This window comes from Trachypithecus francoisi, unplaced genomic scaffold (genome assembly GCF_009764315.1).
Source record: "Trachypithecus francoisi isolate TF-2019V2 unplaced genomic scaffold, Tfra_2.0 Lachesis_group20, whole genome shotgun sequence".
NCBI classification, from domain to species: domain Eukaryota; kingdom Metazoa; phylum Chordata; class Mammalia; order Primates; family Cercopithecidae; genus Trachypithecus; species Trachypithecus francoisi.
In genome coordinates this window covers 26,390,285-26,417,739 of record NW_022681466.1, presented here as the reverse complement: position 1 = coordinate 26,417,739, position 27,455 = coordinate 26,390,285, and the positions used below count along the sequence as shown (strand labels likewise).

Sequence of the window (27,455 nt, the reverse complement as noted above, 5' to 3'; positions counted from 1 at the left end):
TATATGTTGAAATAATATTTTGAATATATTGGGTTACATGAAATATACTCCTAATGTTAATCTCACTGTTTTGTTTCATGAATGTGGCTACTAGAAAATTTAAAGATTGCAGATGTAGCTTGCCTTCTGTTTCAGTTGGATAGCTGCTGTATTGTACAGGACTCTTGTAACAGCCCAGGTTATACCAGCAGATGTGGTTGTCTACAGAGTATTTCATTTCATTTTAAAAATCATTCTGTTTATGTTCAAAATTCAAACAATATGAAAGAGCACAAAATGAAAAATGAGTCTTGCATCCTATCCCCTCCTTTTCCCGCATTTCTTTCTGTCCCTCCTCCAGAGGCCAGCTCCCAATGTCCTGAATACTGCCCCAAAGATATCCGACAGACAAGAGAGATGATGCTCCTCCATACTGCCACCTTCTCCACCACTCCCTGCTGTCACACACCTGGCCTGTCTCACTGATTTACACTGCCTGCTGACCACTGTGGCTATCTGAGTGCGTCCTAGAGCACAGCACTCACAGTGAGCGAGAGCCTATAGGGGCAAAGGCACCATGGGAAATAAATATTACATCTTTAACTTGCATACAATGAAATGAGGAATGAGCAAAGAGACTTACTATCTAATTATCCCCCAAGCATTTGCTATTTCTACTTTCTTTGAAAAACTGGCATCAAGGATGTTAACATCTGACCAGTGACGACCACACGGGGAATGTTAAGAAAATGATCTATGGACCCTGCCAGTGTCCTGTGCACCACTGTGTCCCACAGGCACCCCTTAAAAGGCATTTTCCTCTTTGGAGATAAAATAACTGGAGATCGGGAGTTATTTGCCTAAAGCCCTGTGAATCAGGGATTGAATTAAATGACATTAAACTAGAAATAAGCTTTCTACGGCAAGTTTTCATATGTTAATTAAAGCAGCCTAACCTTGAATGTTCGTAGTTTAGGGGAAAACGGTGGCCTGAAGATGAATCAATGTATAACCCACTACATATATTTAGAAAGAGCTTTAGTGCTATATCTTTATAATTATCAAAAGAATTCCTTAAGGCATGAAGGGAGGATGGAGAAAGGATATACTATGCCCCTTCCCCTGCACTGAAGAACTGTCAGACTCAGTTCAAATGAACATCAAAGGAAGCCCAGAAGAGGAAGACATCAGATTCCCGAGTCCTACCTCAGACCTACTGAGGCAGAATGGGGGGTGGAGCTTGGACCAGGTACCCAGATGATGCTCAAAGCAAAACCTTATCCATTTTCATTCAACAAATGGAAACTAAACATTTTTCAGGAATCAAGAAAGATAAATAGACATCCAGTCATGCCTATATTATCCTTACAAAAAATTAAATATATTAAATCTAGATTATTATATAATAAAATATATATTAAATATTTTATATATTACATGTTTACATATAATATATTAAATATATTTGATAAAGCATATTTTAAGCACACAGAGCAAAGAAGTGTACTCAACCCAATCTTGATTTGGGCTGGCATTGACAGCTAAGGTGGGTCCCCACCTCATGAAAAGAGCAGCAGCACAAGCAATTCCATTGGGGACATACTGCTAATCAATCAGCTGGTGCCATCTTGGTTCCAGTAACTTTATCCAGTTGGCATAAGACTCCAGCCACTCACTAAGTAAGAAGTTAAAAAAAAAAAAAAAATTGGATCCAGACAACCAACAATGAAGGGCTTGACAAGAACTCTCCAGGCTCTCCACATGCTAGTGGGCTAAGGTTTAAAGCAGAGTTTTAACCCAGGTAAAGGAATTGGAGAACTAAACCAAAAACCCAGACTGAACTGGGGTCATTGGGACTAGGCCTGCTTGTTGACGGTTAAGAGAAGCACGGTGAAGCATAAGGAGACTGGCTTTGAGATCGAACACTCTTGCATTCACAGTCTGGCTCTTGAACCCACAGGCCGTATGAGCTAGCACGTGGCACCACCCTCCTACTGGAAAATGGGAAGCTCATGCAGACCTCGCAGGTTTTGTGTCAGGATTTTAAATGTTCATAAGGCATCTGAGCAGACACAGAAGACAAATTATCAAATTTAAATTTTACTTATAATATGAAATTATTAAAATAACAATATTAAACTAATAAAACCAATGGTTGGCAGTGGTGGTTCAGTAAGAAAGAAATACATGGGACTCGCCCCCGGAAACCCACATACCAGGATTGTGAGGGAAAAACTCATTCCAGGCACCACTCTCTGAAGTGTGACTTCCTGGTCAGAGGCTGGGCAGCCTGAAATAGGTGAAGGGCTTCAGTGCCAATGACTACGTGTGGCAAGAACATGTTCGGCCTAATGCCAGTCATGAGCCCATGGCATCCTTGGATTGGATGGAGGAAAGGGAGCATTCTCTTGACTTAGCCCATGCCTTAGTGAACCAGGCAATATCATTCACACCTGTTCTCTGTGTCTTCTGTCGTTACCACCATCAAACAAGTTGAAGAGATGCTTCACTGCAATAGTGCCACCTAGCATCCCTGTAGAGTGTGCAAATAAATCATCTGTTATTTGAAGAGTCAATATTATCAAAAACAGATTCAATGTTTTTAATAGTAATAGCATTAATAAGCAGCACATGTGATCATTTCATCTAGTTTTTCAGTGTAGATGCCAAAATCCTATTATTTTTACAGAGGAAACACAGGCTGATTCAAATGGGTGGGTAAGAGAAAGATCAAAGTAAATTTAGCATTACTAAGGAAAAAAACCACTATTTTCCCTGCAGGGTTAAGAGTAGTGGTTGAAATCTTAGAAGTACGTCAATTCCTGTACCCAGTCCCACCAATGGTAACTCAAAGCAGATCACTCCATTCTGGTTCCATTTTCTTATGTACCTACATCTAAGCCACTCTCTTCCTAACAGCCCCAGCCTATGAGCTCCAAATATTTTCCTTCTTTCTTTCAAAGATGCATTGCAAAAAAAAAAAATGCATGCCTACTCCTAAAGCTCCACACCCTCTGCCACCAAGCTCTCATCTAGCCTCTAATGTTTTCCATTTGTAATCAATACTATGAAATCTACATAGCATAAAACATCTGGACAAACACTGAGAAGAGCCCAGTATCTAGATACATAGTGTCATGTAAATGGCAGGTCCAGATGTCAACTTGAATTGTTTCTATTTTTCTGTAGGCTGTAGTAGTTGTATATACACACACTTATTATAGTACTCTAGCATTTCTAACTTTGAGTCAGTATTCTTAGGTACCCTCAGCATAAGATAATTTAAAGGAAAAGCAAGAGAATAAGAGGAGGGGGAAGTGTGCTACACAAAGCAAGAAACAGTCAGTGGGTTGATTTCTAATCTTGGGTTTGCTGCTTGTTTGCATAATCCTGGACAGCTCACTCAACCACTCTGTGTCTCAGTTTCCTGGTTTATTGAATAAGAGGTTGGGCTTGATGATCTCTGAAGTCCTTTAGCTTTAGAATCCACACACCCCTAAGTTTGCTAATCTGTGTGTCTGTTATGCTGCACTGAAGCCAATGATTTGACTCCAGTTTTTGGCACTAATTTTTTTTCTTGCATTGATGCTTCCAGAGTTCCCATGTAAGCAAGCAGCACACTGGCTTTTTGTATTCACTCTGTACAAATCAACCCTTTGATCTCTTGAGCTACTTTGCAGAAAACTAGACTAAGTGGTGTTCTTAAATCTCAGACTCACTAATTACATTGCAAAGAAGGCCTATTACACACCTCAGCAGAGTGGCCAGAGACATATAACAGGACACTTCTGTTGCAAAGAAAGGTCACCTAATTCATGACATGGCTATTGGACCTTCTTCACTGAGTGGCCTTCCAACATTATGGGCTCAGCCATCCAGTTGCTCAGCACTAGGAGAGGCAGGTATGACCCATCTCTCAACTCCCAGCAAGCGGGGATTGGAACTGCCCTGCCACCCTGGGTCTAGACCAGGTCTGGACAAATTAAACCCAATCTGGCATAACCATGCAGGCATCGTATTTTAATTAAGAATTGATTCCTAACCCCAGAAGCTTTTTAAAACCTTACCTCATCTCCCCAACACTCTTCCTACCAACTCTGACTTCTCTTTCAAAGAGCTACAGAATGTGCAGTCAAATAGGCCTGGGCTAGAATTCTGGGACTGCCAATTTCTAACTGTGGTGCTTTAGGTAAAATTCTTTAACCCCTTTGAGCTTCTGTCTCCTCATACGTAGAATATGGATAATGCCTTCCTCACCTGGGCAGCATAAGGATGAAATGAGATGATGTATAGAAAGGGCCTGAATACACAGCCCAGAGTACACCACAGTCAAGCCACTGTTGTAGATGTTGTGATCCATCACCACCCGGTGTGTTTATAGTTACGTGTTTTATAGTTATAGTAAAAGAAAAATCTGTTGATTCAAGCTCATTCTTGTTGGTTAAAAAAAAAAAAAAAAAATCTGCTGAATAAGACTGTATCCCAAATCCCAAAGGCAGGAATGCCAACTCTCCTATGTTATCAGTGAACAGGGCCCAGGTGCCAATTCCATATAGAATAGTAAATAAATAAAAAGGACGTTATTACATTTCTGAAATGTACATGGTCACTGAGAAATGGGAGTGCACCCTCTCTACAGTGACTTAGAAGCTGCTCTTTGAAACCCTGGGAAGAGCATGAGCTTTGGGTCATGAGGATTTGAATTCTAGTCCCCTCACTTATTCCTTTTGTATTTTTGAGTAGAACTCTTAGCCTACCTGTACCTGGTTTTCTAATCTAAAAAGTGGTACAACACCTGACACATAGTACCATCCTCCAGATTAGTAGGTGGCCTCCACCCTTCCTTTCCTAACTAACTGGGTTAAGAATGCAAGTAGCTCCTGTACACGTCAGATGGGCCATCTCTTCCTTCTACACGACTGAAATTCTATTTCCTCTCAGCTACTCCATGTGTAGTGTTATATTTCCGTTTAAGCTGTAGAGAATTATTTTTTACTATATTAGAGGAGATCTGCGTCAGACTGCCTTGAGAGAGAACGTATCGGAAACCTCACATAATCTTTGTGTCACATCAAGCAAGTAGCTACTTATTGAATCTTTTGGAATTTCTGAAGGTAAGATTTCCCCTAGCTTAGCTTTCTGCAATAAACATCCACCCTGCAAGTGCTATCTCCGTTAAACCAAAAGACCTTTGACATGTGTATTTTGTGAATTGGTCTTTGTAAAAGATATACCTCCTCTTCCTTTTTATTTCAAAATATGAGTTTATACAACATCTAAGACCAAAAACAATAAGGGATTTACATCAAAATAATCTCCACGGTCCCATCTATACTCAAGGATAAACCTGCCTTGTTCTTTAACAAGAAAAGTTAAATTATTTCTTTAAAATTGTTCTATCATTCAGATGTGCATTTTTTCAAACTGGTTGTCCTTCCATGTGACTGGCATTTGGAAGACAGTCTTTGTATAGCTGACTTTTAAAATTATGTGATGTAGGAAATATATAGATAAAATGCATATGTGTTTGTATTATATATAATATACATATATGTATATATAATATATACAGATATAGATAAGGTAGCTATATAATATATGCATGTATATATATACACATGCATATTTGTATAATATATATAACTCTTTATGTGTGGTATCAGAACAACTGCTTGGTTAAGAGCTATTTGAACAGATGTAATAAAGAAGGCAAATAGAATTTGAAAATAAGTGTAGTGATTAATTGATGTGTTAACTTGGCTGGGACGTGGCACTCAATATTTGGTCAAACATTAATTGGGATATTTCTGTGAGAGTGTCTATGGATGAGATAAACATTTAAATCAGTGGAATTTGAGTAAAGCAGATGGCCCTGCATAAGGCTGATGGGCCTCATCCAATCAGTGGAAGGCCTCAAGAGATCAAAAACACTGCACTCCCTGAATAAGAAGGAATTCTGCAGCAGGGGACCTTCAGAGGTAAAACGCAGCATCAGCTCTTGTCTCCAGCCTGCAGGCCCACCCTGCCAATGTCCATTATTAGATGAGACAATTTCTTAAAATCTCTTTATTTTACGTGTGTGTGTGTGCGCGCACACGTGTTGTCTATTTTACCTATATATATGTATACACACACACCATTTTACCTATATATATTATACACACACACACACACTATTCTGTTTCTCTAGAGAACCCTGAGTAAACAGTAAGTAATCCTAAACATCCTGAACTCCAAAATACTGTGAGGCTCCTACACTCTCAACCCACCTCTTGAAGAAAATGCCGTAATATTACGTTGTTAAATAACCATCTTTGGCTGGGTGTGGTGGCTCACGCCTGTAATCCCAGCACTTTGGGAGGCCGAGGCAGGTGGATCACCTAAGGTCAGGAGTTCGAGACCAGCCTGGCCAACATGGTGAAACCCCATCTCTACTAAAAATACAAAATTTAGCCGGGCATGATGGCAGGTGCCTATAATCCCAGCTATTCGGGAGGCTGTGGTGGGAGAGTCGCTTGAACGCAGGAGGCGGAGGTTGCAGTGAGCCGAGATCACGCCACTACACTCCAGCCTGGGTGACAGAGTGAGACTCTGGCTCAAAAAAGAAAAAGCTGCACAACTTAACACTTTCCAGTGGTTAAAAGCATAGGCTTTAGAGCCAAAGATAGCTGAGGTCAAGTTCTGACCCCCGACTGATGGCAGTTTGCTTCTATGGAAAGTGCCATAGAAACCAGGTAAGACAGGTATGCCCTGTGGGAGGCCTTCCCTCCACATGTGGATTTAGCCTAATATCTTCCCACTGAGAATAAGCAAATGGTAGGGTGTCAAGTACCACACCATGTTTGGTGCTGGGTTTGGTGAGGGAGAAATTGTGATGATTAACAGAGAAAGTTCAGGTTCAGAATTTACCACCACCCGCTGTGACACCCTGTAAAGGTTCTAACCAAGATGCCATCTGTTATGAACAGGATCGTAGATGACTTTCAAAGAAGGAAAATTTTTCTTACCTTAAAAATGCATTGACTGGCTGGGCGCGGTGGCTCACGCCTGTAGTCCCAGCACTTTGGGAGGCTGAGGCGGGCGGATCACAAGGTCAGGAGATCGAGACCATCCTGGCTAACACAGTGAAACCCCATCTCTACTAAAAATATAAAAAATTAGCCAGGTGTGGTGGCGGGCGCCTGTAGTCCCAGCTACTCGGGAGGCTGAGGAAGGAGAATGGTGTGAACCCAGGAGGCGGAGCTTGCAGGGAGCCGAGATGGCGCCACTGCACTCCAGCTTGGGTGACAGAGTGAGACTCCATCTCAAAAAAAAAAAAAAAAAAAAAATACGTTGACCAAATTTATTTCCCTCTAACATGATGGTGTCACCAGAATGAAAACAGATGACCCCATTTATTAGAGGCCCTGAATCACAGACAGCTTCAAATCACTGTGTTTGCTGTGCAAGGATATCTAATTTTGCAAAATAAATACACCAGGCTAAAATTTTTGCTTTGCAAAAGAATATATTACTTCTAGATGGTTTCAAGTTATCAAGATAATATTGATTGACATAAAACCTGGACAGGCATATCTGTGGAGGACCTATTACCTGCTTCCCTCAATATATGTAGCTCCAGTCTCAAACCAGTATGAATTCTGCAGGTGAGGAAATTGAGGGACTTCCTTAACCTTCAGGTTTCTTGAAGCCTCCTCCTGGGATGAACTTCAGCAGCCTAGTGTCCAATTATAGTCCTCTCTTTTCCTGAAAAAGATCCCACTTTTTCTGGAACTACCTAAGATCTGCAAATACAGACTGGAGAAGAAATGAAAATCCCCAACATATTTTTTATTTACTTATTTTTAATTTTAATTTTAATTTTTTTTATTTATTTGTTTTTGAGATGGAGTCTCACTCTGTCACCCAGGCTGTAGTGGTGCGATCTCAGCTACTGCAACATCCACCTCCTGGGTTCAAGCAATTCTCCTGCCTCAGCCTTCCGAGTAGCTGGGATTACAGGCACACACCACCACACCCAGCTAATTGTATTTTTAGTAGAGACGGGGTTTCTCCATGTTGGCCAGGCTGGTCTCAAGCCCCTGACCTCAGGTGATCCGCCTGCTTCGACCTCCCAAAATGCTAGGATTACAGGCATGAGCCAATGTGCCTGGCCCCCCAACGTATTTTTTTTTTGTTTTTATCTGAAATGAGCAAGGACACTCGCGTTTGCTTACATCGAGATCATTAGTCTTGGAATCAGAAGACCTGGGTTTGCCACCTGCCACTGTGTGATTCTGGATAAGTCACTGAACCTTCACCAACCCCCACTTCCTTTGCTGTTAAAATGGATAGCACACACATCTCACACCTTATTTTGCAGTGAATTAAGATAAAACAAAAAGAACTGTGAGGCAGCCAGAGGCAACCTGGACATCCCTTGCAGCTTCAACTTCTCCATTCTGTTTTGTTTCCTGGTCTGTATAATACAACTTTTTTCAACATGCTGTGCACCAAAGTAGTTCATTGAAAACACGGTAATTAGCATTCGAGATAAAATGACACTACTGCAATGTTAATTACTACAGTGCAGATGTACCCTTAGATATCATACATAATGTTGTCAAGCCTTTATTTTTAAATTAAAGTGCAACAAACCATACCCTGGCTACACAGCTTTTCTTTTGATTAATACAAATTAATGTTATTTTGGTGTCTAGAGAAAGAGTGGGGATAAGGGGGTGTTGCATCTCATTGTAAGAACACGTAGGAATATGATAGCAGTTATGGATTGCCCATAACTTTGTGCCCCCATTCAGGTCTCTCCATAATGGAGTGTGAGCTCCGTGATGGCAGGGAGAGGGACTGGCTTTGCTCACAGTCATACTGTCCCCAGCTCCTAGCACACAGTTAGGTGCACTGAATGTTTTGTTCTGAGTAAATGGCCAAATGAATGAATGAATGAAGACAGAGCCATGTATACAGAAGGGGTCTGGAAGTGGGATCGAAGAACTAGAAGGCACTCTGGTGTATTCCTGCTTCTGGTTTGGGATTTGCTTCGTGGCCTTCAAGATGATCTTGCATTCTCCTCATGTCTAGTGCCTTAAAATCCAAAATGAGAGGCCAGTGAATCCTCCCAAGGCAGAAGTTAGCTCCAGTTCTTCAGGATGACATTTAACAAGCAACATTATATTCCACCAGGCTCTGGGAATTTGGGAAGACATGGGGAAGAAAGATCAACGAGAAACCTTCAATATCACCTAGGCACCCATGCCATAATAGCCAAGAGTAAGGGAAGGAAGAGAATGAACATTTGTGACTATTGCATATATTAACTAATTATCACAACCTCGTGAGGGCAATTTTTACAAACTTTTTATTGTTGTAAAATACATATAACATAAAATTTACCATCTTAACCATTTTTAGTGTACAATTCAGTGGTGTTAAGTACATTCATATTGTTGTACAACCATTACCACCATCTGTTTCCAGAACTCTTTTTATTTTGTGAAACTGAAACTTTATACTCATTAAATACTAACGCTCTCTTCCTCCTTCAGTCTCTGGCAATCACGATTCTACTTTCTGTTTCTATGATTTTGGCTACTTTAGATACAGCATACAAGTGGAATCCATTTACATTTAAAGTAATTACTGATGAGAAGGGACTTTGTCATTTTGCTATTTGTTTTCAATATGCCTTATAGCTTTTTTGTCTGTCATTTTCATGGAGGAAATTCTGTTATCTCTATGGTTAAGAAAACTGAAACTTCAAGAAATTTAGTAAACTACCCTAGGTCACATGGCTAATAAGAGGCAGACTGAGAATCTTTTGACTCCAGGGCCCCTGATTTTTCCACCCGCTGGTGCCAATGTGTTTCCCAAGTACTGAGAAAATTCAGGCAAGCAATAAAATGTAGTCAGTGCCTTGATTCAATGGGCAAGAATTTTCTTGGGAACATTAGACAGACATAGATGAAAGGATTTCTAGAAGTGTCAGGAAGCCCAAGATACTTGCCCAATTACACAAAGCAGGCATGTCATAGGAACTTGGAGCAATGTTTTTTGTTGCCTTTTATACCACAGAATGTCACTGGATTGAATCCCATGGTTCTGTGCTTAATGACATTTGAAGGGAATTACAGAGATCCAGCCCTGCTGTGTGGGATCTACTCCCCATAGCAGATGGATGCAGCAATACATAGTAAATGCTGTAATAATGTGCACACTGTTTGACCTGAAATTTGCATAATGAAATATCTCTGGATTAGTGAAAAGATTGATCTGTAAGGATGTTTATTTCAGATTTTTTTTTACAATAATGAAAAAGTGAAAGGACTGTAAAGATTCAACACTCAGCTATGTATTTTTACATGGAAATATGATGTAGACATTTCAAAGTGATATTGCTAAAGAATAGTTAATGACATGGAAATATCTATATGTTAGCGAGAATAACATATAAAGTCATATACATACAAGTGAAAAGCTATATATTTATAATGCACATATATAAAATGATCTCATTAAAATATGGGTGTATAGGTATGAGTGTGAAAATTATATGCCAAAATATTAGTGGTGATTACTATTTAATTGTGAAATTGTGGTCTATTTGCTGTCCCATATCTTTCAAACCATATAATAATGCCTATGTATTATCTTAATAATTAGGAAAAATAGGTTATATTTAGAGATGGAAGTCATGTCAAACACAAATCTGTCTTGAGCTATTGCACTGAAAGGAAGTTATGGGAAATAAAAAGAAGACAACTTCTGGTTATCTCACACTAACTAAACAGACATTTATTTGAGCCTGGAGAATGGGAGTGAAGTCATTGGCATGGATCATTTTGTTGCAAGGAATAGATAACTTGAGGTTAAAAAATGTGTTGGTAAGGCATAGAATATTACAAAGTACAGTTCAGGCCTCTAGAAGGAACTAGATCAAAGAGACACAAAGACATCTGAAGCTAAGTAGTTATTCTCCCCATTCCCTCCCCTCTTCCCCAGTGTGTGGTCTCCTCTGTCAATGTTGGGACATCTGCCTCAGTCCCCTCTCTCTGATCTGACTTTCTCTGCTTAACAGTATGGTTGGGACCAGGTGACCTTGCAGTTCAGGAACTCAATAGTTTCTGTTGATAGTTCCAGATTTCATAGGAGAAAGAAGACGACTGACTTAGTGTATATCGGCTCCCTTTTGCTGCATAACAAACCACCCCAAACTTTAGAGACTTAAATAATTTTTTAGCTCCAAGCCTATGGTCAGTGGGCATTTCTGATCTGGGCCAGGCTAAGCTGATCTCAGCTGGGCCAGTCAGCTAGTGGATCAGCCACAGAATAACCAGTCTAGACAGCCTCTCCTGGGATGGCTCTCCTCACTATGGTCCCATCCTCCAGCGGGCTAGCCCAGGCTCATTTGCATGGTAGAGGCCGAGGCTGACATGAGCTCCATGCAGTCACTGCACCACATTGCCATTTCCATATTTCCATATAATGTCGATGTACCAGGGGAAGGTGAGTCTAGGGAATCCACTATTTCAACCTGGAAGTGACACTTGTCATGACCCCTCCCAGCTCATGGCCCCCACCAGTCACATGGGCTCCATTCTACAGTAAGGTAGCAGGAAACAAAATGAGTCACTGGAGTATTTGGTGAGCATTATGGTCTCTGCCACGGTGAACAACCCAAGAGCTACTCATTCACAACACCAGTGTCAGAAAGGTGGAAAGGGGGCAGGCAAATGATAGTGCTATAGAGCATATATATGAAAACCACATCTAATGAAGGTATCAGAAGTTACAGGAAGCCCTTCAGGAATCACTAGGGCTGAAGGCTTGGCCCAAAGAAGTCAGAGTAAGTAGGAAGAAAATCCGAGTAGTTCAGCCTCCTGTAACCCAGAAACACGCCTTCCAGACTCATTCAACGTCTCCCCTAAGCTCTAGATCCTACTCTCAAAGCTAAGCCAACCCAAGAGAGTAGGAAAGTAGAGTTTCAGGTGGGAACGAGTGTTCTAGAATCAATTGTTGTTGAGAAGTGCTAAGGTCACAGTCAGGAAAATGAACCTGAACATCAAATCCCAACAAGAAAAGAAAGAAGGAAAAGGAATGCCCAGCAGTCATGTTAGCAGTTTGGAGGGGCTGGAGCAAGATGGAATCAGGAATAAGGAATAAGTCTAGGAATCTGTGAAACTGGAAGCTTGAGTGAATCCCTTCGGTTTAACACTTGAGGCCCACAAGCTATGAAGATTCTGTGCAATGTCTGGTTGCAGGGCAGGAAAAGGACCTAACCAAGACACACCATATAGGATGCTTGAGAATTCAGACCTAGGTTTTCCATCTCCCACGAGTGTCTGCTTCTGTTCACTCATTTTCTCTTCCCTGTCTCATTTGGCCTTCTTAGTATCTCACCCCTTGCTAACTGCTTTCTCCAATTTCTCAGCTGAGATTTAGAACTCTTGCAGTATCTTTCCATTCCAAACACAGTAAGAAGGACAAGTTCATTTTTTATAAGATGCAATGCACAAAATATTAGTCACAATTGGTGAAGTCTCCTGTGAGTTCTTACCTCAAATTCCTAAGCCATCATGTGGTTTATGCCTCACAGAAATTACCATAGATCCCACATATACCCTCTAGGGCAGCTGCCACTCCCTACTCCACATGTGGATTTAGCCCATCTTCCCATCAAGAGGAAGCAAAAGGCGTTGATCCAAGCACCATGCTGGGTTTGGGGAGGCATAGAAGAAGGAGGGCCTTGCTTGACCTGTTGCTAATTGCCTTGCAGGTCAGTGGGACCATGTACAACACTGGAAGACATGTATCCCTTCGCCTGGACAAGGAGCACTTGGTCAACATATCTGGAGGGCCCATGACATACAGCCACCGGCTGGAGGAGATCCGACTACACTTTGGGAGTGAGGACAGCCAAGGGTCGGAGCACCTCCTCAATGGACAGGCCTTCTCTGGGGAGGTATGTTAGTCTGTCAAAGTACTAAGGTTAAATGTCAACATACAAGATTGGGTGCCTGTTTATGTCCAAGATGGGATAACATAACAAAGAGATTTTCCCTAATCTATGAAATGAGAAGGCCCATGCCTTCTTTCTCCATCTGTCTTTTGCAGATTGGCATCAAAGTCAATAACAAGCTTCTAGTATTTTCCAGGGAAGGCTACAATGAAACTAGCTCTTTCCTTCTCAGACACTGGTGTGGCTCTCTTGAGACTCATGCCCAGTGATATTTCTAGAGCATTATTTCAACCCTAAACCCTCACCTTATATATATAATACGTCTTTACTTACACCTATCTGGGTGATCAGCCTCTCATGTGTCACATGTGATAGCACAGATTCCATAACTTTTCTTTTGAATATAATGAGTCATATTTGCATAAAACTATAATATACCGTAAAATAAGTGTCAGGCAACTCAATAGGTTTCCTGAGTTTCTGCAAAATGGAAATGTCACTGTGTGCCACCATCAACCCAGACAGAACTCAAGCCACAGCAGAGAGCCCAACCACAGTTTCATTTATAGGACAAAAGCTATGGTTTAAACAGTTGTCATCTGTGGTGTGACACTTCACAAGCAGAGTGTAGGTAATTTGATCTCTTTTACCCCCGTTATACTGGAGGGTGTTTATGAACTAGAGATCAGGGGTCCTTAGACCCTAAATGCCCTGTAACTAGGTTTCTGTTTAAGAGTCCTCAATAACTGATGTCAGGAAGGCTTTGAAATTACAAAAATATGTATCGCATGTGGTCTTTTCATTTTTTTAAAGATCATGTATAAATCTGGCCTTGTTTTTAGTGTATTAAGGCCAAGCACTAGGAAACAGACCCACAATCTTAATGAGTCCAGCAGCCAGATTTTAATGTGCATTCAAAATGCATCAATAAGAGCCTGCCTAGGCACTCATCTAGTTACCAGGGATACAGAGATTGAAAAAAAGAAAGGCTCCTACCACAGAGGAACTCAAAGAGTGCTATATTCAAGTCATTAAAGTATAATGTCATGCTGTAATGGGGATGTACAAAGGCCCTGGCAAACTCAAAGGAAGAAGTGACAAATTTTGCTCGACGGGATCAGGAGAAGCTTCACAGAGAAGGTGCCCTTTGAACTGGGCTGTAAAGAGAGGCAATGAAGAACAATTTTAAGACTATCAGCTTTGGAGTCCAGTGACCTGAGTTTTGTAGTCTTGCTTTGATACGCACTGTGTGATCTTGGGATGTTACTTGAGCCTTCTAAGGCACAGTTTAGATACCTCTAGAGGTTATTTTAAAAATTAAGTGGGATTCCAGATGTAAGAACACTGAGAGTACTCAATGATTGATAAACAACAATGATAAAGCAGGAAATGAGGGCTAGTGTGAGCAAAAGCCCCAAGGCATGTCAGGGCAGTGTGTGCTGGAGAAGCTGCATGAAGATTTCATCTAGCATTTTATCTGTGATCTATTAATAATGACTGTATAGACAATAGGGTTGAGCTGTAGTATGGATCTCCCTCCTGGATCTGTAGGGAAAAAAATGCTAGGATTGATTAGGGATGTCTGCCAAAGGCATTGTAATGCCAGGCTCCCAAGTTGCAGATTCTGAACTAGAGTACAACAAGAAATACAGTGAAAGCAGGACAGAAACTCAGAATTTGAGCATAACTGGGTACTTCCAGTCTGAATTAGAGAATATTCAAAATTAGATGAATTCTTGCTCTTAAGTTATTTTAAGGTTTGTAATTATTTTATCCGTTGGCTTACTTGCTCATTTTTTTCTTTTCTGTTATTTCTTTTTCTCCCCCATATCCTGTCATATTCCAGCACCTATCACAGCACTGCCTCAGAGTAGAAATAATTTTTAAACGAATAATTGATAAAATGTAGACGTTCACTAGGCTAAAATCTTTACATTGTATTATTCGTTAGTGACACTTGTTTCTTCAGTATATGGTAAGGGTGCTTTGTAACTTATACATGAACCACAATTTTAGAGTAAATGAGTGCTTCCAAAATCCCTAAGGGAAACATATAGTAATTTGATCTCTTAGTGTATGAATTTTCCTAGACCTACCCCAGACCACAGGTATCAGGTACACCAAAGAATCTGCATTTCAAAAGTTCCCAGGAGAGTCTGATGATTAGGTTTGTGAAGCATTTCCACAATGGTACATTATTATGTGTTCCCAGTGAAGAAAGCAATGAGTGAAGAAAACATGTAAGCAGGGTTGCAAATCACAATGAACTGGGAAGCCTTGTCAAAATAATTTCCTCTCAGTCCTTCCCAAAACCAACTGAATCAGAGTCTCAGGATATAGGGTCCAGGTTTGTACATTTGTAAAACTTTCCCCAAGAAATTTTGTTTAGCGACCGCTATGCCAATTTTAGGTGAAACTCCGCCTGAATTATCCCAGTTTTCTAAACAAAGGGGACTTAATCAACAAAATCACACTGCATAAAAGGGGGGGGAAGGAGCACACTCTGGTAATTGTCCCCTGGAAATGGCAAGGCTGGGTGCTGTCTAGACTGATGAGACTTGGAAAACAGCTTCCCAAGTAGGGTGGTCACACACACACATCCACTGCTTCAATGTAGGCTTGAGCACTGGCCTCATCATAGGTATAATTATACCTTGCCCCGGATAGATGCATTCATCGAATCACATTTCTTTCCAAACCTCTCAATGTCAGGGGTCTATGGACGAACTGGTATGGGTTTAGGTGCAAGAGACCAGAATTTCAGAGTCCCCAAAACAATGTTATATGCAAAGTAGTGCGATAAGCAGTTGACCTTTGAGATCCCATTTAAGGATTTCAGCGAGCAACAAGAGTTTGGCATCTTCTATGTAGCCTAAGGGAAGACACCTATGGCCAATGGGTGGAAGCTACATAAAGATGGAATTCAGCTACATATGTGTTCTAATGATGAAAACGATACACTGATGAAATGAGTTTGCCTCTGAAAATTGTGACTTCCTATTACTGGAATTATTTTATTTATGTATTTAGTTATTATTTATTTATTTTGAGAGAAAGAGTCTTACTCTATTACACAGGCTGAAGTACAGTGGTAGCACCATTACAGTTTACTGTAACTTCTAACTCCTGGGCTCAAGCAATTCTTTTGTCTTGGCCTCCCAAAGTGCTAGGATTATAGGTGTGATCCACTGCACCCAGCCCCATTACTGGAGTTATTAAACACTGAACAGAATTTGGTGACTCCATAAAAGTGACTCACATGCGAATGAGCAGGGGAAACTGTCAATTTTAATGTATCTTCTGATGCTGAAATTTTATACAATCCGTAATTTTTTTTTTTTGAGATGGAGTCTCGCTCTGTCACCAGGCTGAAGTGCAGTGCCATGATCTCGGTTTACTGTAACCTCTGCCTCCTGGGTTCAAGCGATTCTCCTGCCTCAGCCTCTCTAGTAGCTGGGATTACAGGTGTACACCACCATGCCTGGTTAATTTTTTTTTTTTTTTTTTTTTTTTAAGTAGAGGTGGGGTTTCACTATTGGCCAGGCTGGTCTTGAACTCCTGACCTCAAGTGATACACCCACCTCAGCCTCCCAAAGTGCTGAGATTACAGGTGTGAGCCACCACGCCGATCCACGATTTTCTTATAGAAATTTCCTTCAATTGTATTCTACTGAGGATTAGCCTCAGTAAAAGTCAATATATCTCACCCTGAAGGTTAACTTTTTAAAAAACGAATTTCAACTTTTATTATAGATTAGAGTGTACACGTGCAGGTTTGTTATGTGGGTAGATTGTGCGAATCTGGTTAACTTAATTTTTATTTTGTGCTACCTTCAAAGCCACCTTTGGCCTCTTTTTGGCTATCCTTTGAGAGGACCCAGGTAGACACTTCTAGCAAGAAAGCATGTGTTTATTTTGTTGACAGTGAATAATCACATTGCCATCTGCCCTATCTATCATTGCTGATCGTGATAAGTCAATTAATGCCAGGCATTTTCCTTGGCACAGTGCAACAGTCGTTATCTGAAGAGCTGTAGATTAATTGCAGTCTTGTCTAGTGAGGTTATTGTAATTGATGGTAATCATTTGCTTTGTTTTATAAAGCTGCATGGATGTATGACACAGTCAGCAACTGCATTTTTATGAAAATTACTCATGTCCTACACAGAGAACTCCTGGATTCCTTGTTGGGGGTTGGTGATAAATGAGCATATTCAGGGATTCAAATGTCTCAATTTCTTTAAGAAGGAGAAATTAACTTTTTAATAAGTAAGACCCTTAGCTTGCTAATCATGTCTAAATGGTTAATGTCCAGTATAAAGTAGGGTATTTATGAAAAGAAGAAAATACATTAGCCAGGCAAAAAACAATATTTGAAAAGAATCATGGCTTGGATTCCATTGCAGTAGTGGGGCTAGACAAGAAGAATCTTCCTAATTTGGGATACATTGGACAAGGTCCTTTAAAACTCCTTCCTTTAGTTCTTCTTTTCAAGGGGGCAGAGCGGTACACTGAGAATTGTACCAGCCACTTCATGCAAGATCTACAGCCAATTCCTCCTATTAATTTCATCCACTCTTCACACGCTCTTGTGCTTCCGCCATGTGGTAGGCTCCGAGCTAGGCATGGGCCAGAGTGTAGCTTCTGCCCACAGATGTGTAAAGTCTATTGAGGGATATGTATATTGATAATACCACATAATATGGATTATATCTGAAGCTTATTCCAGAAGGGGATTATGAAATAGCTCTCTCTGGATAGCATAAGGGAAGAAGGGGTGAACAGCTGTGCAACCTGACCCACTTGCTGCTCCCTCTGAAAGCAAGGTAGAAATACCTTGACCTTGCTAGATCTCAGCCTCTGGAATCTCTGATCCTGCTCAAAACACATCTGAGAGAGGGAAGAGTCCATAGCTGTTGCTATGGTGATATAGATAGGATGTGTTTAATTAAAAGGGGAGAATTGAAGTCATATGTAAAATATGGGGCTTTCTCTCGCTTTCTCTCTCTCTCTCTCTCTCTCTCCTCTCTCTCTCTCTCTTTCTCTCTCTCTCTCTCTCTCTCCCCCTCCTCCCCCTCTCTCTCTCAGTGGCTCTGAATCAGAAAAGAGAAAACAATTATCTCAGAACCAACAACTGAAACTAAACAACAGAAAATGCAGGCCTTGTCCTCTTCCAGGAATCAATTATTTGCATCCTTGAGAGGCTGGTTTCACTAAAGCAACACAAATTTGTAGGAATAAGCAACTAACATCAAATTGTCCTGAAGTGTGCTAGGGTATGAAAAGTGCTGAGGAGAACATCCTTGAGAGCCAGGGCCCCATTAGGTATTGAATGGCTTGTGAGGAGTGCTCAGGCAATGTGATTAGCACTTTCCTGCTCTGCCACGACCTCCTGGTAGAGATGCTCCATTGACACAATTGGAGATTGAGAGGGAATGAGGACTGGGATGTTTAAGAACAGGTACATGGACAATACATGTGGAAGCGCTACTTATATGCCACGGTAAAGCTGCTCTCTCTACTCTGAATGCCAGCCCCATCTCCCTTCCCCCATCCACCAGTCCCCCATCATAGCTTCCCAAGCCACTTACTCTCCTCCCAGACAGGAAGGTGCTGCCTCCTTTTGACTTCCAGAGGATCCTGTGTATTCATCTATTATAGGGGTTTACAAACCATACCCTGTGGGCCAAGTCCAGCCTAGGAGCTAAGAATGGTTTACATTTTTAAAGGATGCTATTAAAAAGAGAGAAACTGACTGACCATATGCAGCTTGCAGAAGCCAAAATATTTACTACCTGGCCTTTTTAGCTGACCCCAATCTATTACATTGCCCATCACTGTGGGTCTTGTAACTGTTTAATCTCACTTCTATTGGAACCATAGTCATTCACTGATGGGAATTTTATACTGATTATTGCTGTGTTCCCAGCATGTCACACATTGTCTGAACATGAGGATAGTCAATAAATATTTGCTGAATGAGGGAATAAATACCTTGGTAAACCTCTTAATGACAAGATCTATTCATCTTTGCATGCCATGCACCTAGCACAGGGCCTGACATACAGTCAGTCAGTGCTTAAGTGGTGTTTGTGCAGTCAACAATTCAGTCAACCATTTGTGTCCCAGGAACAAAAATCTTATAGGCCTTTTTTTTTTTCCCTGAAATTCTGATGTTGCATCCATTGACTATACAGGAAATATACAGCCCCATTTAACTTGAAGATGGAGCATTTAAATGAAGGCTACCCAAAGCATTAAATTCCATTAGAAACAGTAAAAGAGGAAGAGTGGTTCAGTTTGCAGTTACTACTAAGACGTGTTCTGGAATTTCTCTGGTAAAGAAATCTGCTTTGAGAAATTCAAAATGTATTTAGAAGGCACCCACCTAGCCCTATCCTAAATGTGGTAAAGGACACAAAATGATTGAACAATTAAGTGCTACCCTGGAGCTATTTAAGAGCCATTGGAAGTACAGGGCATAGACTTGAATGAATTACTGTGTAGCACAATCTAGAACTCACCCAGTTGTGCCCATAGGTGGCTGCAGAATCTCACTGCCAACACTTGGCCACTGTTCATGCTTTGTGGCTTACCTTCATTCATTCATCCAGTTAACAAATATTGATTGAGTGTCTATTATGTGCTACAGTGAATAAAGCAAATAAAAATGTCTACCTGTAAGGTGCTTATAGTCTAGCAGGGGAAGACAGATAATAAATAATAACATAATAAATGAGTAAATGTACATGTCAATTTAGAATATTATAAATGCTACAGAGACAGAACTAAAGCAAAACAAGAGAGATCAGAGAATGAGGAGTGGAAGGAGTGAGCTACAAGTTTAAACAGCATGGCCAGTATAGGCCTCAATGAGAAGATGACATTTGTGAGGTTTCCAGGGAGATGTCTGGGGAAGGAAATTCCAGGCAGAGGCAATCGCAAGTACCATGGTTTTGAAGTGGGAGGGAGCTGTGAGCATGCAAGGAAGAGCAGAAGCAGCGTGGGCACACGTGTGAGTGATGCGGAAGGAGGTCAGAGAGGTCAGAGCATGGCCAGAGGCTGCTGCAGACCACGCAGGCCCTCTCTACAGGCACTTTATATGGACTTTGGCTTTTACTCTGGATAAATTCCAAAGCACAGGGACAGAAATTCTCCCATTCGATCATAAACCTCAAGGAGGTTGCTCTTAATGTTACTACCTTCTTGGGGAAACAAAGGCCCAAGACCATGCAGGCAATAAATAACCAAGATTGGACTTAACTCAGGTCTTCTGATTTGTAACACTACCTAATGTAGCCCACAGTTTATCCATAAACCCAGTATGAGTGATTACTCATCTGTGCTGGGCCCTAGCTTGGTAGGGAAATTCAAAGACTGATAGGCCATAGTGCCTGCCTGTAAGGAGCCTACAGTATAGTAGAGGATCCTGTCTTTCCAATCAGACTGTTAACTCCCTACAGTCACAGAGTATGTTGTACTTTTTAAATATCTCCCCATACACATAATGGGCACCGGGTACACATTGCTGAGTAGAGATTAAATGTGTAAATGAAGATAATTTAAGAATGTAGCTTTCAACGTATCCAAATTATGCCCAATATATCATGAATTAAATTGTGTAGTCAGAATGTCAAACCTAATAAAGTTGTCAATACTAACAGAGGTTCTAGAATTTTTTATGTTAAATTATTCCCAAGTACAAGGAAAGTAAATTCGGAGTACCTGGGAGAAATAATGGAACAATTGAGAGTCTGTGTACCAGAAACATTCATTTAGATTCTTCATTTCAGCCCTGGAACTATGCCTAGGATCAGACTAAGGAGCTTTGCCAATGCTAGACATCAAATTTCTAGATTCCAAGAGCCAGTCCCATCAGAGTGAGCAAACTGGCCTTGGAGAAGCAAAGCAAACAGAGGCAGAAGCTCAGATGGTGGTAGGGCACATTACAGCGATATCAGCAAGCAGATGATGACTCTGATCTAAGGAGAGGAAGTTCTCCCTCTGGACATTTTTATAATTACTTCTGGGAAAGCACAGCCCAATCAAGTCAGCAGTTCCTGAATTGCCAGTTTTAGACCACTAGTGCAGCCTGAGAGAGAGGGCATTGCATTAGAAGACAGCCTCCTGCAGTCAACTCATTATCCCATTGACTCCAGCCTAATCTGCATCATAACTCTGGCCTGGACCCCCAGGATGGCATATGACAGCCACCATCCTCCTCCACTTGACTCTGATCTCCCTGCTGATGTTTCATCAGAAGCAAGGAGGGAGGTGTTACATTACAAAAGACAATATTAAAGACAGGCATTAACTGGAATTTGATCAGGGTTCTGCCTCAGACCTGTCACCATAGAGACCATGGCTATCATTTTACAAGTGTTGAATGAGGCCTTCGTTTATTTAGTAACCAATGACACTGCAGTTACAGGCATGAGTACTGTTCACCACGCTTCCATGAACTAACTGTGTTTTTTAACTCATTTCCAACGCCACAGGAATAAAATCAATTGGAAAAGGAGGTGTTAAATAAGAATGACCTATATTCATTGGGACTCTGATACTATCAATGGCCAATGAAAATTTGTAGAGGTTCTGTGAAAGGTCACATCTCTCATTTCCAGATAGACCTGGACTTGGAAAGGACAAGCCTACTCCAAGTGTCCACCTAAAGTGACAGTGTCAGAGGGAGGAACTTTTGAGGCCATCTCTTCCAGCGCACCCCCTGTAGGTACAAGGGAAAAATCAAATGGCAGAAAGGGCAAGAGACCTGCCCAAGGTCATGGAGATTGAGCGGTAGAATTAGGACCAGAACCCAAGTTTCCTGACTCTTAATTGGGGATTTTTAATTTTTTAAATAAAATTTAGAATTCTGTCAAATTCCAAGATTCAAAAAGCCTTTTTAGGTCACCTGGTTTAGTCACCTCACAGAGCAAATAGAGCCTGAGAATCAGATTTCCTGCATTTGTGAGCACAGCCCCATCACAAGGGCATTTTATAGAGTCAGCCTCAAAATGGCAAAGACATTGGCAGATTATTTTACAAAACATAAGCCATGATGAGCATCCATGCGGAAATGGATCTAGAAATCACCAAATCATCCCTGAGAAAAGACCACCAATGTGAGAGCAAGCCATAATAGTGCCTGATTGAGATAAATGTGAGAATTAAAGATTGGAAAATGAAAATACACTATCTTAAAGATTCTTCCTTGGTCTCAATATGAAAAGGCAATCATACTACGGCATTAAGAACCTAAGAACAGAAGCAATGCTTTTGTGCAGTTTAAATCTCCCCCGCCCGTGTTCCCCAATAACCCTCCAGAACAGTTCAGTGATATTAAATGTAAGTAATCTAGATAATAATATTGCTAAATTAAATCATTCGATGTCTAGCTGCTCCATGGATGTGCTGCTCTACAATTCAAAATAAAGCCATTTAAAACCCCCGGATTCATTTGCACTGACATATCGATAAACTTTTGCTGAAACAAAGCTAATCATTTCAATAGTGCCAACTTAATTGCTCGCCAGTTGACAGATAATAAACAGACCTGAGGATTAAAATATGAACTAATTACCGTACTCACTTCCATTTACTTGATTTCATGTTCCATTAATTTTTTCGCATCATTTCTGGTGGAAGCCTTAGATTTATGGTTGCCCCAAATGAATTATGCCAGTTTGTTGCCTGTGCCATGCTTGTGTTCAGAATTGGTTGGAAAGGGCAGAATTCTGGGCAGTAAATATTTAGCCGAAGCATCCTAGGATATAGTAAGTGAAGGTAATTATCGATTCCCAAATACCAGCCAGAGTCAGTTCTATAAATCTATCCCCATCTCTGCAGTAAAAAGGGCAACAGTAGGGTTACTCTCATGGTTATTCATTGGATCTGCTGGTGAGAGACAGACTCCAAGAGCAATGGTTGGCTTGGCCTGGAAGGGGGGCTGTAGGGAAGCAGGGACAAACACACTAAGGGGAAGAACACTGGCCTGAGAGTTGGACACTTGGGCCACCGGACAGGGGGCAACATTTTGACTTAGAAGATCTGACTTCAACACTGCTCTCTGCCACTTACTAGCAGTGTGATCTTGGAAAAGGCAGAATTCAGTAAACCACTTTGCCTTTTTGAGTCTTTTAAACCGGGAGATGGGGCTAATCATGCTGGTTCTATATATATATATTACCCTTATATATATATAAAATCAATTGGAAAAGGAGGTGTTAAATAAGAATGACCTATATTCATTGGGACTCTGATACTATCAATGGCCGATGAAAATTTGTAGAGGTTCTGTGAAAGGTCACATCTCTCATTTCCAGACATAGACCTGGACTTGGAAAGGACAAGTCTACTCCAAGTGTCCACCTAAAGTGACAGCGTCAGAGGGAGGAACTTTTGAGGCCATCTCTTCCAGCGCACCCCCTGTAGGTACAAAGGAAAAATCAAATGCCAGAAAGGACAAGAGACCTGCCCAAGGTTATGGAGATTGAGCGGTAGAATTAGGACCAGAACCCAAGTTTCCTGACTCTTAATTGGTGATTTTTAATTTTTTAAATAAAATTTAGAATTCTGTCAAATCCCAAGATTCAAAAAGTGAACCATATATATTATATATAGCCATATATATAATATATATAGCCATATGATACTATATATAATATATATAATAAATATATATATATATAAAATAGGGTAATTGTGCAATGCAAAGCAAACTCTTCTGTGATAGGGCTTTTTAAACCATAAAGTGCTGTACAAGTCAGTTATTGGCTAGCCAATGACTAAGTTCTAAGGTTCACCTTAGAACTCATCTAGTCCAAACCAAAGATAAGATATATTAGCATACTCACAGTGAACTAAAACGACTTCTTACCATCAGCTGTAACTTATTGAGCAAGTACTTTGTTTCAGGCATTGTGCTTAGCGCCTTATCACACCCGGTCCTCACAATAAGCTTGTGAGCTAGCACTCATTAGCACCATTTTATATTCAAGGAACAGAAACCTCGAGAGGTTAAAGAACCTGCTTTCAGTTGCATGGTTGGTCCAGGGAAGAGAACCGGGTCTCTGACTCCAGCTATGCACTGAGTGACCTTAGACAGTCACCTTACCTCTCTGGCTCTGCCACTAAGTAGCTGCTTGATCCTAGGTTAAGTCCATTCTTCTAATCATAAGTGCCTAATTCTGTTACCTGAGATGATCTTCCAGTTCCTCTCAGTTCTGCATCAGCCTTAAGAACAGTTTGCACTGTTTCTAGCTGTAAAGTGAGACAGGAGCCTATTTCTCCAAGTAGTACAGCAGCAGTGTGAAATATGACACAGCATCATTCTGTGTTCCTGCGGAGGACCGTGGCTTCATTCACCTTCCCCTCCCAGACAGACAGCTACTGGGAAGTTACACACTGATGTACAGTTATATTTTTTCTGTCTTCTTTATAACAAGCAAGGCATTGTATATCTGTAAATTTGTATATAAACACATCTATTTGCCTCTGCAGAGCACAAGAAACCGTATTCCTTAATCTCAGAGGTAGCTTGGGTGAATTCATTATCTCGCTTTGGATCTATTTGCTGAGCTAGAAATTTCTGGACTCAGCCTTGGAAATGAATCCTGCCGGAGCTATTTGGCAAAATGAGCTTAGCCAGGAGGTTTTAAATCACACTCTCAGCCAGGAAAACGGGGAAGGCCCAGGAGCCACTAGATATCTGCATCAGAACTTAGCATCCCGGCACTCGTTTTTCAAATCAAATAATTGTGTCTGCTTTGGGAAAGACTAATTGTGTGTGGACTCAAATGGCCACCCCAGAACAGCTGCTATTTCTGTAAGGTCCTCTGTGGGGGTCAAGCATTTCCTGCCTGTTGCAGCTGCCTCTTTAGGGCTAATGTGTTCCCATGACCCAGGTTAAGGGCCATGACCTACTTGCATGAGCAGCTGTTAATTGTGAAAGTGAAAATTGGTGGAGTTATTCATTCCTGTGTTTGAATCCTGGCTCTATCAGCTGTGACCCTAGGCAATTTATTCAACCTCCTTGTGCCTCAATTTCCTTATTAATGAGACAAATATGAGTGATGTCCATTCTACAGGGTGTTTTTTCCCCAGCTTTGTCGAGGTATAGTTTGCAAAAAGAAAAATTCAAGAATTTAAACTGTACAATATGATGCTTTTTCACAAATACATAATTGTGTAACCATGACCACAATGGTCTAGAACATTTCTATCCACTCAAAAAGTTTCTGTGTTCTTCTGCAGTCCTTCCCTCCTACCCTAGCCCCTGGCAATCACTGATCTGCAATCACTCGAGTTTTGCCTTTCCTGAATTTCAATCCGTGGACTTATACAGTATATAGTCTTTTTTTTTCTTTGTTTTTTTAAGTTATACAGTAGAATTAACTTTTTTATTTTGGCATAAAATTCTCTGAAGTTTAACAGGTATGTAGATTTGGATGACCATCAGCACAATCAGGAGACAGAACAGTTTCACTTCATAGAGTAGTTGTATGGATTAAGGGGATCAATGTATAAAAAGTGTTCACAATAGTTCCTTGCACAGAATGAGTGCTCAAAAATTGTTATTTTTATTAGCAATGACATGCTTCCTCAAGCTGCATCACCTGTGGTTCACTTTTTTTTTTTAATAATTTCAACTTTTATTTTAGACTTGGGGTGGGGGTACATGGTCAGGTTTGTTGCTTGGGTATATCTCGTGATGCTGAGGTTTGGGATACAAATGATCCCATCACCCGGGTACTGAGCATAGTACCCACCAGTCAGTTCTTCAACTCTTGCTTCCCTCTCTCCCTACCCCTCCAGTAGTCCTCAGTGTCTGTTGGTGCCATTGAGTATCCAAGGTTTAGCTCCTACTTATGAGTGAGAACATGAAGTATTTGATTCTCTGTTCCTACATTAATTCACTTAGGGTAATGGCCTCCAGCTGCATCCATGTTACTGCAAAAGACATGATTCTGTTCTTTTTTATGGCTGTGTAATATTCCATGCTGTATCTATATAGGGTCAGCATTTCTATCCTCCATCTGCATCTAACAAGAATCCAGAGTAGCACCCATGCAGAAAGTGAAATTCTGAAAAATTACATGAGCAGTTGTGAGTTGGTTCCTGACACCCTTATTCCAAAAAGATGAGTCAAGGGCCCTTCTGAGTACTGTTTTCTTATCAGTGTCAAGGCTCCCTGCTGTAGGGCTACCAGGAGAAAAAGGCTCCTCCTTCTTTCCCTTCTGCCTTCCGCCATGGGATGACACAGCATTCCTCCCCTCCGGAGAATGCAGCCTCCACCAGAGAACTGAGCCTGCTGGTGTGTTGATCTTGGACTCCCCAGCCTTCAGAACGGTGAAAAATAAATTTCTACTCTTTTTCACTTACCCCATCTCAGATATTCTGATAAATGAACTAAGACACTCACTCAGGCCTGCAGAAGACAGTCAAGCCCCTGCTAACCACACTGAATTGTGGAGAAAACCCATCAGCTAGAGGTCCTGCAAGGAAACGCCCTCCCATTCCTGGCCTCCAGGTGGTGTCCTTCCCCGCCCCCAGCTGGCAGTTTATTCTTGCAAAGACTCGCAAATAGAATATTCCTCATTCCTTGTGAGTTTGAAGCAAAGCCCTGAGCTGTCTAGACAGGATGATCACCTGCCCTGCCTTGCCTGAACAGTCCAGTTTGACACCAGTTAAGTCCTGGTATCACTGTAATACTACAGTACCTCCTTTCACCTTCAAAAGTGCTCCAGTTTGCACAATGAATCATATATGCTCACCCTAGGACTAGGTGACCTTTGGCAAGCCACTTAATCTCTCTAGATCTCTTTCCTTTCATCCAGAAATGAAAGGACTAGAGTAGCTCTTCCAGCACCAAGAGGCCTATGGAAGTAAAATATCCTTGCATAAGTTTGTCATCATATATAAACCATTCATTAAGGAGTCATGGTACTATCTTGAGAGTCAGAAACATTGCTGTGTAATAAATTATTTGTGTTACATTGGAGCCCTGCCCCCCACTGCCAAAGATTGAGTAGACACTTTGTAACCACCTTCATACCTCCTTTAAGGTAAAATCTTGGGAAATTAAGTCATTTGATGTAACATCAAAAATTAAAAATTAACATCAAAAATTCTGCTCACTTGGATGTGTGACCTTTTCTTGTTATGATGCTGGAAATATTAAAGCTCCTGCTCCTGCCACTACCATACTAGTAGCTTGCACACACTCACACACACAGAGAGACACGCCGTCACACCTCAGTCATTTTGCACCTCCCAGGTAAAATGCCCCTGTGGTTAATAAGGTATTTTACTAGAAACTCTAGGTTCCCCTTGAACCATTTTGCTTTGTATAATTAATTACAAGTTAAATGATTTCTCTGCATTGATCACCCCTAGGAAGCAACCCCAGGAATTATCAGCATCATCCACTTAGGCTTTGTTTCAATTCTGGTCTTTAGAGAGCCGAAACAGCAAGAAGATTCTGTCACCTCCAACTCCTCCACGAATCCTACTGGTGTCGGCATTT

General features: G+C 41.1%; 1 protein-coding gene across 2 annotated transcripts in view; it reads left to right on the top strand.

Moving 5' to 3' along the window:
* Positions 1-27,455, top strand: part of CA10 (carbonic anhydrase 10) — a 550,367-nt gene that overhangs the window by 422,242 nt on the left and 100,670 nt on the right. For both annotated transcript variants that reach the window (XM_033183553.1, XM_033183554.1), the window contains one exon: positions 12,749-12,934. In XM_033183553.1, coding sequence (XP_033039444.1) covers positions 12,749-12,934 — 186 coding nt within the window. The remainder of the gene's footprint in view (positions 1-12,748; positions 12,935-27,455) is intronic.